At 39.8% G+C, this 19,116-nt stretch overlaps 2 protein-coding genes across 3 annotated transcripts; one reads left to right on the top strand and one right to left on the bottom strand.

Moving 5' to 3' along the window:
• Positions 1 to 214: 214 nt before the first annotated feature.
• akt1s1 (AKT1 substrate 1 (proline-rich)) lies at positions 215 to 10,237 on the top strand. Its single transcript, XM_089018548.1, has 6 exons — positions 215 to 303; positions 1,344 to 1,983; positions 2,165 to 2,432; positions 4,370 to 4,453; positions 4,528 to 4,706; positions 7,958 to 10,237. The coding sequence occupies exons 2-6, from the start codon at positions 1,609 to 1,611 to the stop codon at positions 8,093 to 8,095; spliced, it is 1,044 nt and encodes a 347-aa protein (XP_088874674.1). The 5' UTR covers positions 215 to 303; positions 1,344 to 1,608; the 3' UTR covers positions 8,096 to 10,237.
• Positions 10,238 to 10,373: 136 nt separating this feature from the next.
• On the bottom strand, positions 10,374 to 18,473 carry LOC148885738 (E3 ubiquitin-protein ligase TRIM16). 2 transcript variants are annotated; one of them, XM_089018550.1, is made up of 5 exons: positions 18,421 to 18,473; positions 14,023 to 14,046; positions 13,871 to 13,933; positions 13,634 to 13,773; positions 10,374 to 11,414 (listed from the first exon to the last, which is right to left on the bottom strand). In XM_089018550.1, the coding sequence occupies exons 1-5, from the start codon at positions 18,440 to 18,442 to the stop codon at positions 11,016 to 11,018; spliced, it is 648 nt and encodes a 215-aa protein (XP_088874676.1). In that variant the 5' UTR covers positions 18,443 to 18,473; the 3' UTR covers positions 10,374 to 11,015. The 2 variants fall into 2 exon arrangements, with proteins under 2 accessions (XP_088874676.1, XP_088874675.1); XM_089018549.1 differs by lacking the exon at positions 18,421 to 18,473 and having other exon boundaries at positions 14,023 to 14,556.
• Between the last annotated feature and the right edge of the window lie 643 nt (positions 18,474 to 19,116).

Below are 19,116 nucleotides of genomic sequence, written 5' to 3' on the forward strand. Positions count from 1 at the left end.
AAAGTGATTTCTTCAGACAAAATTCTGGAAAAAAACATATGGCAACAATTTAGTTTCATATTTTATCGAAATTTCCAGTCGATAAAATCACACCGCTGTGATGTGATTCCCTTCAAAACAGTCAAACATCCAACACAGCTGTGACGTTTTTTTAAAAATCACCAATTATTTTACTTTGAAGCCTATAAAGGGAATGTCTCACAGTCTTCCTCGCTAGTTTCTCGCTCTGACGATCCTAGATTGGGGAGAGGATCGCTAGAAGAAGGCACTGCACATTCGACGAAATAAATTTAATCTCGACGCGTAAGTAGAAAATCGGGGCCAAGACAGCGAACAGGTTGGCGAACCCATTTTTGGTCGCTTTACGACATATCTCGACTGCGTACATCCGACTGAAAATGGTGAATTGCTGCTTCCATCATAAGGACTGCACAGAACAACAACAGTGACAGAGCCACTGCAACCCTGGTTGAAAAGCATTCAAGAGCACTAACACAAAAGCGTGGCATTTAAACCTCACCGTGAAGAGATTTCAAAAAAGACTTTGGCTGCACACATTGGAATGAGTGTATTGAAAGTGTCCCCGAAGTCGTAATACTGCAAACACTGTCATTTTAAACAGCCTACAGGTGTCCACGTAACATATATTTGGGGGAGGACACTGATTCGCCGTGGCGATCCCTCGAAGGTAAAAGCCGAAAAGAAGTCAATGTAACATTAGCTAAAGAATAACATCCCACTTAACGACTTCTTGTCACACTATTTAAAATAAGGCAGTTTATGATGGGCTGTTTTGTGACAAGCAGTACGGTGGGCGACTGGTAAGCACGTCTGTTAAGCTTCGGCCTTCTAGTGACGATTTTGCATGTTCTCACTGTGCCTCCGTGAATCTTCCCTGGATACTACGCATTGCTCCCATATTCCAAAAACACCCTAAATTGTCCACAGGTGTGTGTCAGTTTGAATAGTTGTTCGTCCATATATGTTGTGCTGGCAACCATATTAGACAGCTTGACAACGCCTGGACTAGGCTAGCCCAGCGAACCTGGTGAGGAGGAGAAGGTCGGAACATTAATGTTTTTGTATCGTGAAATATTTCTTGCCGTGATGATCAGGTTGACCTCAGGCTTTACACTAAGTGGAACTTTATTTAGCGACTTTCTCCAACAATTTTAGTGACTGCCCCCCCACACACACCTCAAAAAGCTGAGTTCTCTTGATTTAAAGATTTTTGCTGGTGCCGGAAGTTCTTCACCTCTACGCGACCAAGCACTTTGTCAGTCTGTACACGTAATATTTTCCCATCTAAGTGCAAATATATGTCATATTTTCCCTCTCTGCAGATATCACCAGCATCTTGGCACCGTTGATTCTCTCCCCTGGATCCATTTTGTGCTACAAACCCATCAAGTCACTCCTATCATATCATTAAGTCACACAGTGGCCCATATACAGCTGCTTGACCATCATTACCAGTGAAAAAAAACAACCAAACAAAACAAAAAAAACACACCAGCAAGTAAGCAGCTTTGCTTTCTCAGATACACCATTTATTTAGCCATTAAAGAACTCCACACATACACACTCACACACAGTAGTTCCAGCATCATGGCCTCCATCAACAAGTCATCCGAGCCAGAGATTGCGGACAACCACAGGGACAGCTGGGTTGCGCTCTTGGCTGCCGCGGATGCATACTGCCAAAAATCTGGCTGTGATCTGGCCATCCTCACGGCGTGCAAGAAATCCCGCTCTTCAGTGCCAGAAACGGACGCCACCAAGAAGATGTGGGAGGGCAGTGGCGGTGGCTTTCCCAGGGAGTCAGAGTTCTCATACAGCGTTTGGGGTCAGGGCTTCTTGGCTGAGTCGGTGCGACGCTACGTGGACGATATTGGCGTGTTACACTCCACCACCTTGCTGACAGCACAGAGGCACACGCGACACGTCGCCACTGGCGACATGTCAGAGGCCGGGCAGAGTGTGGTGAGTCAGCCACCTGCATGCTTCACCAGGGCGATTCATCACATACTAGCTATGCCATTATTGTTTTCATTTACTACATCATTTATCAGTATAAACAATGATTTTCTTTCAACTGGAATCATATTGTCACTGGGTGAAACCAAAGCTTCTGGCCTCGCCTCATCCATGTTGTCGGTTGCAGAACGTGACCGGTGATGGTTTGCTGGGTGGTGTCAGCCCCAACAGCAGGGTGTACTCGCAGAACTACCCGTCCATTTACAGCTCCGGAGGCCTCCCCGGACAGGGCACCAACGGCGAGCGCGACAAAGGTACCCTGGAGCCCACCCGGCAGGTCACGCAGCGATCCGGCATTGTCGACCTGGGAGAAGAGTGCGAAGATGATGAGGATGATGACGATGAGGAAGAGGAATACATGGATGAGAAGAAACCCTTTGGCAATGAGACCTCAGGTCAGGACTGATACACATTTTCCATAGAAATAAGTCAAAAAGTCTACTGGACATTTACTTAAGCAGTCATATTTTACACAATTGTTCATTTCAACAGTCAGTCATGGTAGCTGTGACCTTGAACATTAGAAACAAACACAACTGCCAGAAACAATGACATAATTTAACATAAGTACTTTAAAATAATCCACAGAGCAAAAAAAATATCAGCATCTTGAAAATAAATAAACCTAACATTTAGAAATACTCCACGGAGTTTAAAAAAAAAAGTCCATGCGATTGTGCACAGTTGAAAACCACATAAAAGTAGAAATGACCCTCGGTTTAAAAAGGAAATTGCACTTTGAAAAATAGAAGAAAAAAAACAAAAAATTAAATGTTAACTCATTCACTGCCAGACAATGTGCAAAAATGTGTCCACTCAAGTGCCAGGGTTTTTGTCATTGTCACTCAAATTCCAGGACCTGCAGATTATTGAGTTTTACGACTACCTAAACCACAGGTGTCAAAGTCAAGGCCCGCGGGCCAAATCCGGCCCACCACATCATTTTTTTCGGCCCGCGAAAGTAAATCAAACTTATTAAATTCCATGATGATTGCTAAAATCTGAGCCAAAATGTCATATTTTTGGATGTCAACCACAATAAAAGTCATTATTCTTGACTTCAGATTTGAAAACGAGTTATTCATTAATTTGCTGTGTGCTCTATATGTAATACAGTAAAGTCTCGTTATATCGATATTCAAGGGAGTCCGAAAAAATATCGATATAACCGGGACTATCGATATATCCGACCCTGTTTGCATGTAATTTTCTCCATGCGTGCATAGAAATAGTATCGATATAACCGGGACTATCGATATATCCGATATCGATATAACGAGACTTTACTGTATTTGAAGGGATTTAAACATTCTAATGGGTTCCCCAAATTCATAAAGGCCCTCGAGAGGAAACCATAACAACAATGTGGCCCGCGGCAAAAAATGACTTTGACACCCCTGACCTAAACATTCAATGCAGCGTAAGAAATTTTAGGCTCTTATTTCATCAGAAAAAAGTTAATTCCAAAGTTATATCTGGAGTAATATGAGGTGCAAGTTGGGTCAGCTGTACAAAAGGCAAATGCTGCCCCCTGGTGGGAGGGAAAAAATTGCCAGAGGTCTGACCAGCGCTTTATCAGCAACCCACCACAAGAAAAACCAAAACCTGAACACATTCGGGAATGACGCTCCATGTCATATTTTCAATTTCTGAATCAATTTGGAAATGGCAGTGAATGAGTTATAAATTCCATTGCAACTTGCACAACCAAAAAATGTATAAAACTTTGAATTATCATTGTAAATCGTAATGAACGCACATAACACAAAATGTTGAATACCCCCTTCACAAAAAAAATATTAAAAATAATCCACTCAGTTTAAAAAGAATGTTTTTGGCATTTGGTGCTGTAGAAATCAACGGAAGTACAAATAGAATATACAAAAATTACACAGCGCCTTGAATAGTTTAAGTAAATATGATTCAAACTCGTACATCAAGTATAAAAAAATGAACTATAACAAAAGCCAGAAATAGTCCAGATGGTATTAAAAAGCACACTGATATTATTAAGTATAATAACGGTCCTTTCCTCTTTGCACATTTGAAATAAACATATCACGAGAAATAAGAGAACGAGTCCAGTGCACTTTGCATGAAAAGAAACAGACTAAACCAGTGTAATACTGAAAAATCCAACAAATCGAAACAATCCATATAAAGATACATATAAAGAAAGTCCATGGTGGCCTGCACAATCAAACTCAAGAACCAGAAATAATGCAGAAAGTATTTAAAACAAATCAATGGCACATTGCACAATAGCAAGAAACAAACAAGCAAGCGTGTCATAATTCACAGAGTACACATTGACATCCACATTGTGTTTCAGGTGTGTTCTCCATGGATGAGGACTCGCTGTCTCGTGACTGCGAGCCCTTCTTTGAATCTGACGGTGAGGAGGAGAGCACCGACGGTCAGTCCACACGCGCTCGCTCATTTGGGCCGTCACACGGGCCGTCTGTTCATAAGTTGCTATTTGTCCTGCAGGCTCATTGAGCGAGGAGGCGCCAGCGCCCTCGAGAGGCATGGCCATGGGCCACCACAGCATGCACGCATCCCGACACGCCCACCCAATGGCACTGGCCCGCTCGTTGCCTGTCTCTGTGCCTGTGTGGGGGTGCAAAGGGGGGCGGGCGGTGCCGGGGGAAGGCAACAGTGGAGAACGGGTAAAAAAAATAACACACATTCTGACACTTGTATTAATGATACACACACAAAGACAGATAGCGACCTTAATAGGTCGCTACCAGTGACGTGCAGTCAGGGGAGGTAGGTTAGGCTGTGCCTTATTTGCCATCATGGAAATATCAAATGGCAAAATAAATTATAAATATAGTTAAAGTTATATTTATTTAGTGATTTGTACTTTAACGTTCTTTTCCATTTAACTTCACCATTTTTGGATTTTTTTTTTCTGAATCGCTGAATTTTCACATTTGCCTTTCAAATACTAAGAGACGAGCGGTGAGGCACCAGCCGGCTGAGCCTCACCATGGATGGCGCAATCACTATGCTAACTGTGCTGGCTTGCTCTGCAGTGAGACCGCATTGCTGTCCCTATGCATATCGCAATTAAAGTGTTCAAAAGCTTTTAGTATATGAACTAAATTTGCTTTTAGTATAGGAACTATTTTTTTGGTGTATATAATCTACAGTCAATGTACATTATAAACACTGTACTACAGTGTTTATTTTATGTTATTTTTATCAGAACTGTGTGCATAGGTGAGGCACACAGTTCTCCGGCCTCATGACAGGGGGCTCTGGTGATTAGAGATTCTTCTCGCACCTCCTCGGCTGCAGAATAATAGAATTGGTGACAGCAAGCTACAGTAAACAGTTAGCAAGTTAAGTGCAACCATCCAGTCATTTTTTCGTGTTGCTTGGCCTTATTTTCAGGATGGTGGATTACATATCTAAATTGAAAGAATTTTCTAAACTGGACTTTCAATCGAAGCAGGAGATAATATTTGAAGGAAGACCAACACCTGACTGTATCGCTCACAAACGGTGAGAGATGAATGTAAATCTCCTGGACAGCTTCTCAGCTTTTTGGCCTAGAAGGATCTCATTGAAACTATTCCTGAAGCGACAAAGTTGCTCCAGATCGTGCTCACTGTTCTAGCTACTACAGCATCAGTGGAGCGGTCATTTTGGCACAAAAGACTGAAAACGTACAGTCGGAACAGGACTGATCAAGGACGACTTACTTCACTGGCAGTGATCTCCATTGAGACAGAGAGACTTGGACTTCATTTATAAGTAAAGGTAACACGATAATAACGTTTTTTAAATTGATTTTTTTTCTATGCTACAATTTGTATACAGTATAAAAAGAATGCGGACATGACATTTTAAACAAAACACGTTAACTGTTGCCAATCAAATGGTGAATAAGCTACTCTGTGGAGTTCATATGTTCGTAAATCTGACTGTGATGACGTCAGTGCCTCACCAGCCATGAACCTCACCGCACGTCACTGGTCGGTACGTAGGATGGCACGCAGGTAAGCTCAGTTCTGTTAAGAAAAAAGACTTGACCCGCATTAGTTCTGTTTGAAAATTGAAATTTCTAAATGGATGGAGGAACGTTGTTATTTCAGAAGGCAATGCCGGAATTCATGATGTGGCTGGATAGCTGTCTCAGGGATGCATCTGGGCCACGCCCTTGCGCCATTTACGCACTTTCCCAGCCACTGGCGTAACTTTACAACTCCACTGCGCACAGAAGTATGACATACTTCTGTTAAAATAGCCGCAGAAACAAATTTCGTTCAACCGCAATTGAAAACTGTTCGTTTTCTTTCAGAGGTTTTAACTTTTGTCGTCTGCCATGTTGTCTTACCGATATTGAGACATAATCACCTTGCAAATTTTTTCGGTGCATTTTTAAGTCGTGGTTGAGGAATATCTCGGGCTTTTCCGTGATTTGCCGGAAACTGCAGAAAGAGATAATCAAATATTCATTTACATTGAACATGGCAGATTTTTGCAATATGCAGCATCAGAACAGGAGTAAAAATCTAAAAGACGTTTAAAAGAAGGAAGCAAACAAACATATTCTTGATTTTTAAGAAAAAAAAAATAAGTCTGTGAAGGTTAGTTGCAGCAAACTGCTGTTAACAATTCAAATTTCGTGGACAATTGGAATGATTTGAGATGTTGCATCACATTGGAAAATAGACACTAGTAAGAAACCTGTCGCGATGTGGGTAAATAATATTCAGTCGGTTCCGAGCAACCAACAGTTTATTGAACACCTAGCTCTCGCAGTCGACCCCCCACCCCATTTGGAGACTAGAACCGGAGTCTGGGTCTGGCTGCACTCCAGCTGCGGACAAAATATGACCAAGAAACTTGACTTCACTTTTGCTCAACTCACATTTCGCCATGTTAAGCGTGACACCGGCTTCCTGAAGCTTGTTGAGAACTGTGTGTAGTCTGATGTCGTGGTCTTGTTGATTTCTTCCCCATATGAGGATATCATCCGTGTGGCATAAGACTCCACGTAGTCCGTCCATGATCATTGACACGCGGCGCTGAAAATGTTCTGGGACGGACGCAATGCCAAAGGGCAATCTGTTAAAGCGCAAGCAGCCAAAGGGAGTTATGAATGTGGTGTATAACGATGTTTCAACGGATAATGGGATATACCAAAATCCTCTATTGGCATCCAGCTTGCTGAAGACCTTTGCTCCAGCCAGACAACCTTCTCTGTAATACCGTAAAATATCAAAATAACACAAGATTGATTGTGTAGTAACTAAAGAAAATTCAAAATGTTTGTTTAACGTCTGAATAAATTCTTTGGCTTGAATTAAAATTGTTTGTTGATATATGAGAAAAATAGATTTTACTCAAATAAGGTTTTTTCATTTGCAATTTAGAAATATCATGCTCCAATGAATGGATTTTGGTTCATTTCAATCGGTTTTATATACTTTGGCAATCTAGTTAAATCGGGCCCCATTAATTTTAGAATTTGGCCCTCTTTTCAGACACAAGGGGCGAACTGGCCCCCTTTTTAAATTTCCCAGATGCATCCCTGCTGTCTTATGCGATGTTGGGTAGAAGAAGGCGATGGAAACGTACAGAGGGAAAATATTTGTTTGTATTCATGTTGTCGACACGGAGGCATCACTTGACCGGTTTTAAGATGCAAACAAAGACAGCATTCTTTACACCATTGTGACGGCTCCCTTGCTTCATGTGACCGCTGATGACATCTACTTCAGGTCCAGCTGAAAAGACTGAGGAATGTCAGAGAATGGGGGGGATGAAGTGTTTTCAATGGAAATGCCCAGAATGTTGTTAACTCTCAAATGTTATTTTTGAACATATTCCATGAGTGTCTTTGAAGGATCCTGAGAACTCAAGATGGACTATTTGAAGCGGCATTTCGTATTTGTCCCCTCAGGTCGGCTGCACTGACTTGGAGCACATTGCCGCCAGCATGAAGGCCCTTCTGGCTCCTGGTGCTACTGACGGGACAGAAATGTTCGGCGCCCTGCCACGTCCCAGAGTTAACACGGGTGATTTCTCGCTCAAACACTGAGGGTGAATGCAGCAGGCGATAGTCGTATGCTCTGTGAAAAACTTCATGGGTGGAGGCAATGCACCTCCATTCATCTCTTGCTAATTCAAGGAGGTAATCCAACACACAAAAAAATGGCTGACGACGCACCTGGAAAATTAGGAAATGCTACACCAATGTGTCAGAGCCACACTACGCGGTGCAGGATTTTTTTTTTAATGTTGGTTTACTTTGTCACGTCTCACTCTCTGAATCCTACATGCTAAAGTTTTTGGATATTGAACACGGGTGAATAGAACTATTTCACATCACATAGTATCTTAAATAATTCCAATTAAAACGCTAATTTACACTTTAAGTTGTAACTGTAACCTTTTGCTTAGCTATTAAAACATGGTTTCACAGTTTGTTCTTCACAGCAGGGTGACTTCAGAAGATTGCAGACACAAAAAAAATTATCAGATTAGCACATGTCTATAAATTAGTAAATTTAGCATCGCAAAAGATAGCAGACGGCTACCTTGACACACTCCGAAATACACCATCGTTTTTTCTGTAAGACTACTATGATAGTTAAAGTAAGGAAAAAAAAGTATGCTCGTAATGCAGTGATGCAAAAAATAACTAGCAAAACTTGAAATTTGCCAGCTAGCTGTAAATGGCTACAAATAAAGTGACTCATCAAAATAACATTTCTACAACAACTTAATACTTTTCAGAAGTATACATTTGCAGAGACAACAATTGAACAGATTAACTTCTCTAGCTAGGCTAGCTAACGTGCCAAAATACATGTCACCATTTGTATTGGACACAAAAGGTAAGATGAAAGCAACATGTTTTTTTAATGATAATTTTATTCAAATGCAAAACACCAATAAAAATGACTTAAAGTGTCCAAAATCAGCAAAAAATTGAGCTGCGAATTGGGCATTTTCAGAAAGTCCCACCCCCAGTTTGTGACGTCACGCCAAGACGTCTTGCATTGCTGGAGAATAAAAACAATGGCTTCAGATTCAGATAATATGCTTTCTTGTTACACATCCAGTTATGAATATGATTCAAATAGTTCTGAAGAGGAAAGCATACATGTTTGCAATCGATTAAACAATTTATTCCGTGTCATTTTGAGGCAAACGGGTGTGGGGGAATGTCTCACCCAAAAATAGGCAAGAAAATGGCCACTGAGCTGTGAGGAATGAATCAGCCCGTTTCCACAGGCTGATAAATTCTTCCATGGAGCTTGGACTCCCTCTGCTGGCGGCTTTTGAATGTAAAATAAGGTTTTCAAAAAAACAGAACAGCAAAATACATTGACGTGATGGAAAGACGCTACAATGCGTCTTTTTTACGGTCAGGAGGCTTTTCTGACGTCACGTGAGGACTCATCACCAACTCAAAAACAAGACTTCCTCAATGTTCAGCGCGAGTCTTAAAACGTAAAATATAGCTATATGCAGTGGAATCTTATTAAAATACGCCCAGTAGAAGTCATTTGAAGCCATTTTACAAATTATGGACACAACCTGTCCGGAGACGTCGGTTGTCCTTTAAAATACTATGTACTCTACAAAACAAATACAAGATATCTGTTATGATTTGACAAAACCAAAATCCCCCAAAACAATTTTTTGATGATTTAGCTCACAGAATTGAGGGTGCTAAAATAAGCTAAGATAACCCAACTACCTAACAGCACAAATGAATCAAAACAAACTTTTCTGACATGTAATTTTTTTGCACATTCTGTCATTATGTGGTTTTCCGCGTGCTATTGTGTTAGCATGGGGCAGAAACGATGATAACAATGGCTCCTGGTACGTCGTCGAGCTCTTGTTCAAAAACATTTGTTCTCCTTGAAATTTAAATGTGAAAAGCTAATGTTGAACATGTTGGCACACCAGCAGCACCTCACATATTTCATCATTCATAAGTCCTAATTTGCATATTTGCCTCTTTGTACTTTGCAAATCGGTGACTGACTCGTCCAATGATTGTACTTTAAATGTTTTTTTTTGAAGTTGGAACAAATGACCAACGATGACAGAAGTGAGATGGAAAACGTTAGGACTGAAAATGAAATGTCAAGTGACATTACATTCGCGTCAATGTTGTTGAAGTTCTTCTTTTATGTTTCAAATAAAGGCGAAACGGCACGCGAAATGATGTGAGCTCCTTGTAAATTGTTGGGTTGGGGTTTGTCGAAGGAGTGAATTCTCACTCCTTAAAAAAAAATTTGGAAGATAAAAAAAGCCTTTTATGGTTAAAAAAAATACAAAAAAGGAGTAACTGCATTTAAAAATATTTTAGTCAATATATCTGAAAAAAAAACATAAAATTAGAAAAATGATGACTACATTTTAAAATCGTCACTATTTTGTTCTTTCAAAAGTGATGGCTTAGAAATAACATTACATTAAAAGTAGACAAATATTGGAATTTTATGTCATCTTGGAAAGTAATGTGACTTTGTTGTCTGAGAAAAATATATGTATCTATGGAAAAATTAAACCGGTACTTTTTTCTTCCTTAACAATTTAAATGTATATTTTTTATCTCAATGTCAGCATTATATTATGATCTATTTTCTGAAAATCTATTTTGACTAACTAAATTAACATGTTTTATCAGACAAATGTGACATCTATTGAAAAACTACAACCTCGGGAAAGATTAAGATAACGAAGAAAAAAAATCCTCAAGGCAGTGTGAGTTATTTTTGTAAACAGATTTTGACTTTATTTGGCACACTGAAAGATGCAAAACAAACTGTTTAGTACACATGCAAAAATCCAGTCACCTGTGCCTATTTAGAAAAAAAATACACAAAAGTATAATAATTCAATCGGCCATGAACACAAACACTCTACTTTCACTTTGGACTTGTCGAATGCTTGCTCCGCCATAAATGTCCCCTCGTTTCAGCCTCAAGCCGACTGATTCACTGATCCTTTTTCCGAATGAGGCAGAAGGAGTTTGTGCCGACCCACATGGCGGGCAGGAGCTTCTCCTGAACGCCGATCTTGAACTTGTGCACCAGCCTCACTTCCTTGTCGCCCTCACCCTCCACCACCAGGAACTTAACAAGGCCGGCTGGCTGGTCCACGTACACGCCCAACGTTTGGCACAGGGGCAAGACCATGTCTACGTTCTCACCATTGTGCCATACTTGGTAGCAGGAACCCGACCAGCCCACACCCCAGGAGTTGCCGTTTTCTCCCAGACCGCAAGGGCCGTCCTTCCGGGGGGCGCTCTCCGCCACCACCCCAATCACCACCCAGCCATCGTAGTCCACCTCCCAGTAGCCACGTGAGCCAATGAGACCTTCCTTGCACAGCACCTGAATGACAGCAATGCCAGGTCAGAAGCGCACCCATCCGTTCTGAGTCCATACCCAAGTCAAGTATTTAGGTGGGGAAAAAGTCTAACAGATCTGAATTTATCTCCACCCTCTCCCACAAAACTTAATTGTCAGAAAAAAACATTACTTCTTCCAAAAATCGATCAAGTGTTTTAATGAGAAAATATGGATTTTTATGTCATTTTTCAAATGTTATAGCCATGTCTTAAAAAAGACTTTTTACAAGGTGAAAATGCAGTATTTTTATGATCATAGTGTTTTTTTAATAGAATAAGCAATTTAACTCCCCTGTTGTAGACACTGCTGAGCTTCTAATGACATGTATGTGGAACTGTATAGTGCCACTTAGCAGTTTTTTTGACAACGATACTAGTGCAGTGTGTTCTACCGGAAACAAATTCCTTGTGTGTTTTACATACTTGGCAATAAAGATGATTCTGATTCTGATTCTGATTCTGTCTTAACTCATTCACTGTCAGACATGCAAAAATGTCTGCACTCCAGTGGCAGGATTTTTGTCATTGTCACTCGAATTCCAGGACCCACAGAATATTGAGTTTCAGGACAACATAAACATTCAATACAGCGTAAGAAACGTTAAACTCTTATTTCATCAGAAAAAAAAGTTATTTCCTTAATTATATGGGTCTGGAGTTATATGAGCTTGAAATGGGGTGGCTGTACAAAAGTCAAATGCATATTGGTTTAGATAGCGTTTTAACAACAGCTGAAGATGGAACAAAGCGCTAACATGGGGAAAAAAGGGAAATGCTTCCCCCTTGTTGAATGGAAAAAAAACATAGCCACATGTCTGGCCAGCACTTTATCGGCACCCAAGCAAAAAAAAAAAACGAACTAATTCGTGAATGCTCTACGTGATATTTTCAATTTCTGAATAAATTTGTGAATGGCAGTGAATAAGTTAATTGTGTGTTTTTCCTGGAATTATCTGTCTTTACCATTATTTAGGGACAACCATTTAAAGGACAACCGATGTCACTTTGTTGTTTCCCAACTGACATCAGAAAAACTTTTTATAGCATCTAAAATACCCAAAACACGCAGTATGATATTTTTATTCAAATGCAAAACACCAATAAAAATGACTTAAAGTGTCCAAAATCTGCAAAAAATTGAGCTGCGAATTGGGAATTTTCAGAAAGTTCCGCCCCCAGTTCGTGACATCACGCCAAGATGTGTTGCATTGCTGACGAATCAAAACAATGGCTTTAGATTTGGAGAATACACTTTTTTGTTACACATCCAGTTATGAATATGATTCAAATAGTTCTGAAGAGGAAAGCATACATGTTTACAATCGATTAAAGAATTTATTCCGAGCCATTTTGCGGCAACATTGGGTGGAAATGTCCTACCCAAAAAGAGGCAGAAAATGGCCACCGACCTCCTGTGAGGAATGAATCAGCCCGTTTTCACAGGCTGATAAATTACTTATATGGAGCTTGGACGCCCTCTTCTAGGTCTTTCTGGTGCAACACGAGGTTTTCAGACCAAACTAGCATTGACGTGATGGAAGGACTGCTACAATGTGTCCTTTTTTTTCGGTCAGGGGCGTTCCTTCAGTGACATAGGGTGAGGACTCATCACCAACTCAAAAACAAGACTTCCGGAATATTCAGCACGAGTCTTAAAACGTAAAACATCGCTATATGCGGTGGAATCTTTGTAAAATAGTAGGAGCCATTTGAAACCATTTTACAAATTATGGACACAACTTGTCCGGAGACGTCGGTTGTCCTTTACAACATTGTTAATTATAAGAAATCAATTGCTATAATGCAGCAGTCTATTTTTTTAAGATGACTGACATTTTCTCTTTTAGGCTAAAAAAAGACTCCTCCTTGAAAATTGTACAGTTGATTTAAAAAATATACAACATCTATTTAGTCAAATTAAATTTGTTGGCTTTTTGTCAAGGTAACACCTGCTATGGATAAAAAAAGGATAACTCAAAATAGAGTAGCTGCTTCCAAGCAAAGTTACAGAGTTGCTGTGTTTTTTCAGGCATTACTTGTTCTTTGGTTCTACCCAGTGATACCTGCATCAAATCCCATATTGAGAGTGAATTTGGCTCATAGGGCCGAATTAAAAATGTGTACGAATATATTTTGTCTGAAGCAGCCGCGGAAAGAAACTTTAAAATGTCATCTGGAAAACAAAATGTCCGACTTGCTGACCTGTGGCGTGTGTTCATATCTTTCCGGTCGGTTTGCATAAGGACAGACGGCATCAGACGTGCGAGCCACCTTCGTGCCATTTTCTGAGATCCAGAGCAGTTTCTGCGCTGTTTTGTCGTCCAAAGTCAGCGGCATCCAGTCTGGACCAGAAGTCAACAATACTTTAGCCAGTGATTGGGTGAGTAATCCTATTTGTCTGTCTGTCCTTTTAATTGTATGAAGTGTTTAGTGACTGACATTTGAGAAAGTCTGCCCTGGTGGTTGGTTCGGGGATGTTGGGTTCGTATGGCGGCAGCTTTTCTGAAGAGATATAAAAAGATGAAAAGTTTCTGTTAGTCGTTCTGGATTTTTATCTCATAATTCTGTATAGTTTCTTTGTTATTGCTCACCTGCTGCCCCGATGTTTTTGCGTCCTGGAAAGGGAACAATAATAATATAAATGATCATTAATGAATTTCCGGTTGGCAAAAAAAAAATTAAAAAAAAAACCTTTCCTGAGTTTATCTATGATAAAGTTTTGCTCAAGAAACATTGAACTAAATTACAAGTGCCATCTTTACATCCTTCCTCAGAGGTGAAAATGTTTACACACTGAGCGGTCGATATTTTCACACCTCATTAATATTTCTGACTCTAGAATAAGTGTATTATGACGTTAAAATTGGCAGTAATCTTAGCTGATAACATACTCTGAATCATCCTCAGTGACAATTCTTAAAACAACTGCTGAAACCTGAGCCTGCCAATAGTCTTTAACATGTTTAGCATCTAAAGAGTGCCAGGAGAAGGTTGGGGATCGAAGGATCATCTCGGGGTGGGGATGTCATGTCTTTCCTTGAAATGGCCTGAGAGTATTTAACAGGGAGCTTTTGATACCAGGACCCTCCTGGCATGGGCCTGGCATTCCTGCTGAGATCTGAAACCTGTGGATAATAATAATAATAATAATAATAATAATAATAATAATAACAATAATAATACATTATATTTTAAGCGCCTATCAAAGCTCTCAAGGACACTTTACAGTCACAGACAAGCATAGGTACTATAATAAATAAAAAACAATCACAAATACAATGCAATGAATAAAATAACAATTATAAATAGAAACAAGAGAGAGAGCTACACAGAAAATGCAATTTTAAATAGGTGGGTTTTGAAGGTGGGAAGAGAAGCGATGTTACAAAAAGCAGGGCATCATTAAAAGGTGTAAGCCTGACACATTTTGTTTATTTATTTTAAATCATGAGAAAATTGTTTTGGTTTTCAACATTTTAATTATCACCAAGTGATTGATGAAAAGCCTTCCTCAGCCGTCGTCTACTTCTTTGAAGGTGTCGGACGTTTCATTCGAAGAGCTTCGTCAGCCAACTAAAGTTGTGCTGGTAACTGGCCCTATATATAACCCTAATAGACAGAGGTGGCGGTGCCAGACCTCTGCTCTGATAGGTCCCTGCTCTAAGGTTGGGGGAGCAGTAGACTACTCCCTGAAGCTAATCTGATTACTACTTTTGTTTTTGCTGATTACCTATAATGTCCTATGCCTGGCTCTGATTGCCCCATTAGCACTGGTATCCCCTCATCAGCATGACTAAGCCTACCTGGTAACAACCTAAATTAAAAATTTATAGCTTTGCCTGACCTTTGACTGAAATTACACCCAAATTCTCACCAGAATCAGAAAACCTTTAATAGTCCCATAATGGGGAAAGTTACATCAATGGAGGTTCATATTATTATTCATCATTTTTGGAGTCACAACTTTTGATGCGAGCAGTGGTAGAACACATGGAAGACAAGCATGTATTATGGTATCCGTTTTTCCAGTTTTGGATGCCTTCCACGTGTGTGATTAAGATATTTAACAACAAAGGTCAGCTCCAGTGAGGCTTGGCTTCTTCCATCTTTCTTGTTCCGACATGAAAGGAGACACTTGACGGAATAACTTAACGCCTCCAGCTCCTCCGGCTGACTCTCAAATACGAGGGCTCATCTTAGGCAATGTGACACTTCAAAAACACAAATCATCAGTGAGCCGAGCCTGTCCTCTCTGTGTGACCTTGCCCAGCTAAACGGGATGTCAGGTAGAAAACAGTTTATTTTCTTGTTGTTTTAATAAATACTTTTCCAAAATAAAATCTAAAATAGGGAGCAAAAACAAATATCATGAAACAACTTTTTGTAATCCCTTTTTCATTTTTGTATTTCATTTTTATCATATAATTTGAATATGTCCTAGGTTGAAAATTCCCAAAATCTTTGAGGATTACGGGTTTTTTTTCTTTTAAAAACAGCTTTACATGATTAAGATGGCTTTTTCAATAATAATAATAATAATAATAATTTTGATGTAAAGTTATTTTTAGTCCCACATTTTTTTTGGAGGGTTTTGAAATGAGACATCCGATTGCTACGATTCTATATTAATTCTCAGTTGCTATAAAAAGTTTTCACACACCAGTGTCTGAAACTCAAAAAGCTAGCGGACACCAGGGCAGACAACTCTGAAAAGTTGCCTGCCCAGCCATAAAGTTGCCTACCCCATTTTTCACAACTTGAAACACGATAAGAAGACTAATTGCAAAAAAAAAACATTGTTGCAAAGTATTAAGAATTGATAGTCAGAATACATAACAGAACAACACTTTAAAATGTACCTACCACAAATGCCTTGCTAGATTTATCGTAAATACAGTAAAGTCTCGTTATATCGATATTCAAGGGAGTCCGAAAAAATATCGATATAACCGGGACTATCGATATATCCGACCCTGTTTGCATGTAATTTTCTCCGTGCGTGCATAGAAATAGTATCGATATAACCGGGACTATCGATATATCCGATATCGATATAACGAGACTTTACTGTATCCCTTACTGATGATTTTGCTCCAGTTGTTGTTTGTCCATACACTGTTCGGCATGTTGCACAATGCAATGTTTGCGTTGCGTCGTCTGCTACAAGCCACGTGAACTCCCCTTTCCACGATGCTTTTCATGTACGTTTCCGTTTTGTAGCGTCAAAAAATTTGTTGATCCATTTTTCTTGTGTTGTCTGTGCGTCTACTTTGGAAAATGATATTCAAATGCACCCGGAAGCACGAAGTTATTCGATGCAGGCTTCTGATTGGCTGCTGAGTATGCAAATTGCCAAACGAACCGCAATGCCGAAATTTCCAAACTGAACGAAGATTTTGAAATCGGATTAAAGCAAATGTTTTTCAAGAAAAAAAAAAGTTTTTTTTCAAATCAAAGTTGTCAGCCGACGTAAAAGTTGCACACTCCGGGCATCCAGGCAGACGTTATTTCATACACTGCACACGTCCATTCAAATTGTGCAGTAACCCCAAATAAAGTTCAGATGTTCCAGTAGGCTTTTCCTGACATTTTGGTAGCCAACACCAGCCACGCCCAATACCTGGAATTGGAATTAAGAAGGATATGTAGACTTTGAAATCCACGAAGCTGGTGGGAAATGTTAGTGATCCCCCCCACGCCACCACAATATGTCGACTCGGAAAACATGGCTCATTAATCATGTGTGATTAAAAAATGAGCTTCAAATGGATCTTTGGTGCGGCAGGCCACAAAGCCCCCTTGGCAATATTCCCTTACAAAATGTCACTAAGATCTATTTTGAAGGCCATGACACAATCTAAAGTTCGTCTTCTTCTTGAGCAAAATCATGTAACGTATGCTGAGATTAATTCAAGGTTTAGATGGCGCAGGAAACGCAAGCTGTGGTCAAACGTGCGCCTGTGTTATCCGTGTACATCCAGGAATTGAGCGTGTGACACCTTTTGAAGGGTATTTCCTGCACGGTGTTGACATGATGGATGAGGACTTAGATGTACAGTTTAGCAGGCTCACATGACCGCCAAATTAACATGAGTTGAGTCAAAGTGACACCAGTTTGCCCGAATGTTTTTCTACCAACATTTCTCTCATTCGTGTCTGGCAAACACAAATATTTGGTTGCTGTATATTTGATCCTACTTTGCTCTTACATGCAAAGTCAAAACACATAAATTGGGAATTATATTATCAATTAATTAGGTTTCCCGACCTTCATTGACCTCAATATATTTTAACTCATTCACTGCCAGACGATGTGCAAAAATGTGTCCACTCCAGTGCCAGGGTTTTTGTCATTGTCACTCGAATTCCAAGACCCACAGAATATTGAGTTTTAGGACTACACAAACATTCAAGAAACCTTAGACTTGCTTCTTTCATGAGGGTGACCGTCCAAAATACAATACATACATATTGGTTTATCTAGCGCTTCAACAATAGCTGAAGCTATAGCAAAGTGCTAACATGGAAAAAAAGGGAATGATGCCCCCTTGTGGAAGTGATAAAACTTTTTTTGAGATCTGGCCAGCGCTTTATCGGCACCCAAGCAAGAAAAAACAAATTAAGAATGGCGCTCTCTCAGTCATATTTTCAATTCCCGAATGAATTTGTGAATGGCAGTAAACGAGTCAATAAGATTATGAAAAAACATCTTATTACAAGGATACAAAGATGTTATTTTTAAATACATTTTTTCTAGGTATTTCCCAAGGGTATCCTTTTTTTGTTTTTCTCACAGCATTTTAATTAAAATTGTTATTATTGTGTTGTTTTTTTTTTAATTAATTTTGATCTTTTTATGTTGTAAAAAGGAACATAATTCTTAATATATCTTTTTTATCATTATCTTAAAAAAAGATTGATTTAAATGTATCGAAAGTGGTTGAACAAATAATCCAAAATGGGCTTTTTGGGTATAGTTGTGTTCCTACCTGCTTTCTTGGGTACAGGCATGTTGCTATCTTGTGCTTTGTCGTTCGCCAGTCGATGTGGTGAGATGCTCATTTGGGGGAGCCCTCTTATTACCTTCTCGATCGGGCAGTGGGAGTGGGGGTGGAGGGTGACATTACGCCATCACTCTCAACGCAGGGCAAGGTGTCAGACGATGCCATGGTAGTGCACGAGGAGTCAGGGGGCCTGGGGGAAGGTCTTTCATTTGCATGGAGACAACATGTGCTAAAAAATCTAAATAAGCAGTTTTGAGCTTGAAATAGAAGACAATCTCGCAGTCTGATGTCACACCGGATTTCAAACCCCACCCTTGCTTAAAACCTTACGTCATTTGTGACATTCTCTTTAAAGGACAACCGACGTCACTTTTTTGTTTCTTTTGTTTTGTTTTTCTGACACCAGAAAAACGTTTTATAGCATCTAAAATACCCAAAACACACGTAGTATATTTTTAGTCAAATGCAAAACACCAATAAAAATGACGTAAAGTGTCCAAAATCTGCAAAAAATTGAGCTGCGAATTAGGCATTTTCATAAAGTCCCGCCCCCAGTTTGTGACATCACGCTGGAGAATCCAAACAATGGCTTCAGATTCGGAGAATATGCTTTCTTGTTACACATCCAGTTATGAATATGATTCAAATAGTTCTGAAGAGGAAAGCATACATGTTTGCAAT

The sequence above is a fragment of the Hippocampus bargibanti genome, linkage group LG17 (genome assembly GCF_051943395.1).
Source record: "Hippocampus bargibanti isolate YZ-2025 linkage group LG17, ASM5194339v1, whole genome shotgun sequence".
In the NCBI taxonomy this organism is placed as follows: domain Eukaryota; kingdom Metazoa; phylum Chordata; class Actinopteri; order Syngnathiformes; family Syngnathidae; genus Hippocampus; species Hippocampus bargibanti.

Coding starts and splice junctions, on each gene's coding strand:
- akt1s1 (XM_089018548.1), top strand. CDS start 1,609: ATGGCCTCCATCAACAAGTCATCCGAGCCAGAGATTGCGGACAACCAC. Junction 4,454..4,527: donor TGAGGAGGAGAGCACCGACG/GTCAGTCCACAC, acceptor TTTGTCCTGCAG/GCTCATTGAGCGAGGAGGCG. Junction 4,707..7,957: donor AAGGCAACAGTGGAGAACGG/GTAAAAAAAATA, acceptor TTGTCCCCTCAG/GTCGGCTGCACTGACTTGGA.
- LOC148885738 (XM_089018549.1), bottom strand. CDS start 14,080: ATGATCATTTATATTATTATTGTTCCCTTTCCAGGACGCAAAAACATC. Junction 13,934..14,022: donor CAAAAACATCGGGGCAGCAG/GTGAGCAATAAC, acceptor ATATCTCTTCAG/AAAAGCTGCCGCCATACGAA. Junction 13,774..13,870: donor CAGGGCAGACTTTCTCAAAT/GTCAGTCACTAA, acceptor CTTCTGGTCCAG/ACTGGATGCCGCTGACTTTG.